We start from the raw sequence: 5,225 nt of genomic DNA, 5'->3' as shown, positions 1-5,225 counted from the left end.
GCACGCACGCACGCACGCACGCACGCATCACAAATCGTTGGTAAAACAGCGACGCTGTGAAGTTCAGTCTCTATTTTAGGATTCCCGATTTCCAAGAGGGGATTGTTAAAAATTGTTAATAAATTGAAAAAAGTATCTGTGAAATAATCACATCACATTCTTTCCAAAATAAACTTATAATTGTAATTCAGTAAATAATTTATTCTGCTTATAGTGACGGAAGCAATTTTATTTTCAGATAGCAAAATGGATCTCGAAGAAGATGCATTGCAGGAGTGCTTGCTGAATGTCTGTAAGCCTACTCTAAATAACACGCAAGTTTTTTACAAGCTATTGTTGGATGCTCTACGATCTAAGAATTTCCGTTCTTTCAAAAATATTATCAAACATGATTCGACGAAGCAGCTACCTATTTTGGACGTTAACTATGTATTTCCGGACTTACAAGAAACATGCCTTGATATAGCTAGCAAAAATGGTTTAACAGAGTTCGTGGAATTTTTATTGCGTCAAGGTGCGAAGCCTAACAGAGTAAATGAACTACATAATCGCGCTCCTATCCATTTCGCCACAGAAGGTGGACACGTGAACACATTGGCAACTTTGCTAGCGGAACCGACAATAAATCCAAATCTCGAGGCAAGCCAGCAGACTGCCTTGCACATCGCAGTGAGAAAGAGTGACGTGACGTGCGTCGGTTTACTACTGGAAAACGGTGCCAGTGCCAACATTCCAAATAGTAAGGGTTTGACGGCCCTCCACTTGGCAGCGATGAAAAGTCAGCGGGATATTGTGGAACTGATACTGGAGAAAAGCCGACAGTGTCCAGACGTTGACACTTACAAAGATTATAACGACCAGACGACGCGAGAAGTGATTCAGCAAAAGCTGCCGGGTATATCGTTGCCGTCTGAACATAAAAATCGTGAGGTAAATATGCACGATCTTAAGTACTATCTGATCGCCAACGATGAAACAAACTTCCTGAAAAATATGGAGCTTGTCAAGATAGAGATTCTTCACAGTGTAGTCGAAGAGCTGTTGGAGATGACTACACAACGAGGTTTTCATAAAGTTGCGATCGCAATCCTGGAAAAACTTAAAGAGAGACAATTTAGCGTGAAGAAAGCCGCGCAAGTAGCCGTGCAGCAAAGTGATCACGCTATTCTTCAGATATTGCTAAAAATAGAGCCAAATATGGCCAATGACTTAATCCTGAGTGCCTGTCAGGAGCTGGGAATGCCGGGAAAACGTGGAGTTGACAATACGGTCGATCGATTGGAGTGCCTAAAGTTGATTTTGGAACAAGAAAACGTAAATGTTCGCTGCAGTGATAGTAAGTAACATAAATATTACGAATAGATGGCACTTTTTTAATAACAAATAGATAACTAAATTATTATTTTGCTTCTCTTTTTTTAAAACTTTCCCAATTTGTTTATATTATAATTTACATACCTATTTTATAGATAAAGGCAATACTCCATTACATTACGCGGCCGGAGCTGGCTGTCGAGAAGCAGTAATTTTACTTCTCAACCAAGGCAGCTACATCGGTCATATGAACAAGTTCAATATACCGCCTATCGCAGATATCTCAGCACATACGCTGTCACGCTACTTTGATGATTGTTTGCAGACGCGGAAAGATCGGACAAACGAGTATACGATTGAATTTGATTATCATTGTTTGATGCCGCACGATGTTCTTACGGAACACGATAAAACTCACCGAGAGACTCACGAAATGGAAGTATTCAAATACATCGCTAGTAATGGCGGTCTCAAACATCTGTTGAAACATCCACTGCTCTCTTCTTTCCTCTATCTCAAATGGCACAGAATACGTCACGTTTTATATGCAAATTTTATCTTTTACGTGATCTTTTATTTTCTTTTAAACGCTTACATCCTGAGCATAACTTACAATATCCGGATAGAAAATAAAACGCAAATTGGGATCAACGATGAATCTGATATAGAAAGTACTTTGCGAATTGCCTGGTACCAGAACGACTTCCTATGGGTCTCTACTGCCGTGATGTTGCTGTTTTTCATTTTCCGTGAGATTTTCCAATTTATATCATGTCCTAGACGTTACTTAATGAGCTTAAGAAATTGGTTGGAAGTCGTGTTGATTGTGCTCACTGCCGCTGTGCTATGTGGCGCGGGACTTCAAGTTGGTGCCGTGGTAATTTTGCTGTCGGCCTGGGAGATGGTGATCCTCATCAGTCAGCATCCGCGCTTGTCTACCGGCATCGAAATGTTTCAGACTGTTTCATTCAATTTCATGCGCTTTTTGTTTCCCTATCTGTTTCTTATTCTCGCATTCGCACTAGCCTTCTATACACTCTTCAAAGACGGCAACGACACAAACTTTCCTGATCCTGGTCTTTCACTTTTCAAAACTATCATCATGCTCACCGGCGAGTTCGACGCCAATGACATCCCGTTTATTTCGCATCCCATTTGGAGTCATATTGTGTTCGTATTATTTGTTTTCTTCATCGCTATTGTGTTGTTTAATCTGCTTAATGGTTTGGCGGTTAGTGACACTGCTGAGATTCTGTCTAAAGCCGAATTGGTCGGACTTATCTCTCGAATACGTTTGGTCACCTATATTGAGGATATGGCAGTTGGAAAGCCTTTCGAGCATTGCTTTTGCTGCAATTCGAGATTGCTACGTATTTGGAATCTTTCTGGCTTTCTCGCTAGGAGAATTCTTTTGTTTCCTCATTTCTTAAGAGACGGTAAAATCAGTATCAAGCCATACGATAACCTGGATGCTTACGATAACGATAGATATTACGAAAAGTATGTTCGCAGTGACTCTGTAAAGGGTGACAAGCAATGGACCACCGTGAGAATGGATCCTGATATAATTAAACAAGCTAAACGTATTATCTACAATAAGAATCAATTGACGGATAATGAGAGGATTATGATTATATTAAATAAACTAGAAGAAAAATTGAGGACGGTGGAGATGATTTTAAAAACTACAAAGTTTACAGAATAATATTTATAATACAGTGCAAAAGTATCTATAAAAGAGTTTGTAAAAGAGTTGATAAAAATTATTGCAACTTATATTCTTTATATTCTACTGTTCTAAAACTTTTTGAATTGGTAACATATTTTTTATAGCTCTACATATGTATGTATAGATCTTCTAAATTTTATTAAATTTAAACAATATTGTTAAATATTTACATTTTTAATTTTGTAATCGACGTAACTTAACAAAATAGTGTAATGTGATTCTTGATCTAGTCATATATACAAAATGATTAGAAGAGTTACATTATTAAAAGAATCACATAACTTTTTTTTTAAATAAATGTAGAAGTAACATAAAAATTTGTTGTAATAAAAACTTATATATTTATACATATTAATGTTAATATTATTAATTAAAGTGATACAACTGAAACAGCTAGATTTATTATTTAAATCTATTTTTGTTCTATTTACATATGTATAAAATGTTGAAGAAAATTTGTAACTTCAGACAAATATATGTATCTCTCTTTTACTATCAATAAATTAATATTATATTTTATTAATATATTAGGTGGTTCCATAAGTTCTCGGGATTTTTTATATAACTTTCTTGACAATAATTAAATGGAACTCCTTCGTGGGATTAGTTACGTTATTATCGCATTGGGGTAAGTTGTTACTAATTGTAAGAAATAAGAGTTACCCTTTAATGAAACATTTAATTTTTTAATAAAATAAAACAATTTTATAATAATAATGTTTATTTATTCATTTTTTATTATTGCACGTTCATACGCTAATTTTCTTACTTCTTGCGGTAAAAGACCAAAATAGCGAGGAGCATTTCAAAAGATATTTTGTCATTCAACTTTTTCTTATTCCTCATTAAAAATTAGCGTCACTTTCTTGATAATGAAAAATGCATGTGTCGAATAGTTTTTCTTCGATCTTCATTTAGAGTCAAATTAAAAATATATTTTGTTAGCAACTATTAGCTATAAACTATCATAAATATATTTGAATATGGTGAGGCTGCTATAACTATTATGTAATATATAAATGTCTACTAAAATAAATAATTACTTACAACAATATAAATAAAGATATATAGTCAATTATAGCAATAATATAATATAAATATAATGCAATATATAAAAAATTCTTTTAACATACTTTAATTATCTGTATCTGTTATAATCTTCGTCCAATAGATGATTTACAATTTTTGTTATGACAGTAAGTAAAAAAATCATTAAGAACATTAGGATATGCGACGGGATAATTCTCCTCGAGTAAAAGATTCTTCGCAAACATTAATCCGAGATATATATATTTACCATTGCATGTACTTTTTGATATTATTAATAAATAATAACCTCACTTGTCACTGAAAAAAATATGCGTTCAGCAGAAGAATAGATTAGTGAGTGCTCTGCAGTGATTCTTTAATTTACAAAATTTGATTAATTCGGCTTTAGATTTAAAGAAAATATATATTATATATTATTAAAAATAATTAGTCAAATTGACGTCGATCGACGTCGATTCGACTAATTAATTATGTGATTTCCTAAATGTTCAATGTAAATTTGATTAATATTTTTTATATAAACAATATCTATAACATTTTATATGTGAATAAAATGTTATAAATATTGTTTATATAAAAAATATTAATCAAATTGTTATATCCGGGATTGAATAATTACGCCAGTAGATTACGGATACACGAAAGATATAATATGTATTTGCTGGAAACGGTTACACGAATACTCAGTACGAAAAGTCCTCGATAAACACGTGCTGCGTGCTCCAAGCCACGAAACGGAGTGCGCAGCACGGAGCAATCACGCGGCGCACATGCTTGCACGCTGCTCCGGTTTTCGCCTAGTGCCACCGGAAAACGTGGCGCTCTTATATCCTATTACGCGGCATTATGAATATCTATCATACATAACACAAATTTACATTGAACATTTAGGAAATTGCATAATTGATTAGTCGAATCGACGTTGATCAACGTCGATTCGACCAGACGGTCCTTGTTCATATATGAAATATTATAAATATTGTTTATATAAAAATATACATAATAAACATTTAGGAAATCGCATAATAGATCAACACGCAAACACACTCTCGCACACACTGACACCCACCCATCCATACACACACACACACACACACACACACACACACACACACACACACACACACACACA

At 34.4% G+C, this 5,225-nt stretch overlaps 1 protein-coding gene across 3 annotated transcripts in view; it reads left to right on the top strand.

Annotated features, from left to right (window-relative positions):
- LOC105452551 (transient receptor potential cation channel protein painless-like) overlaps nt 1-3,090 on the top strand; it is a 10,060-nt gene extending 6,970 nt beyond the window's left edge. For all 3 annotated transcript variants that reach the window (XM_011693758.1, XM_011693756.1, XM_011693755.1), the window contains exons 3-4: nt 239-1,336; nt 1,470-3,090. In XM_011693758.1, coding sequence (XP_011692060.1) covers nt 247-1,336; nt 1,470-3,019 — 2,640 coding nt within the window. In that variant the 5' untranslated portion in view covers nt 239-246 and the 3' untranslated portion in view covers nt 3,020-3,090. The remainder of the gene's footprint in view (nt 1-238; nt 1,337-1,469) is intronic.
- Nucleotides 3,091-5,225: the final 2,135 nt, after the last annotated feature.

Source organism: Wasmannia auropunctata, unplaced genomic scaffold, assembly GCF_000956235.1.
Source record: "Wasmannia auropunctata unplaced genomic scaffold, wasmannia.A_1.0 LD336029.1, whole genome shotgun sequence".
NCBI lineage: Eukaryota > Metazoa > Arthropoda > Insecta > Hymenoptera > Formicidae > Wasmannia > Wasmannia auropunctata.
Note: the sequence above shows the minus strand (reverse complement) of the source record. Positions and strands in the feature narration are given on the sequence as shown.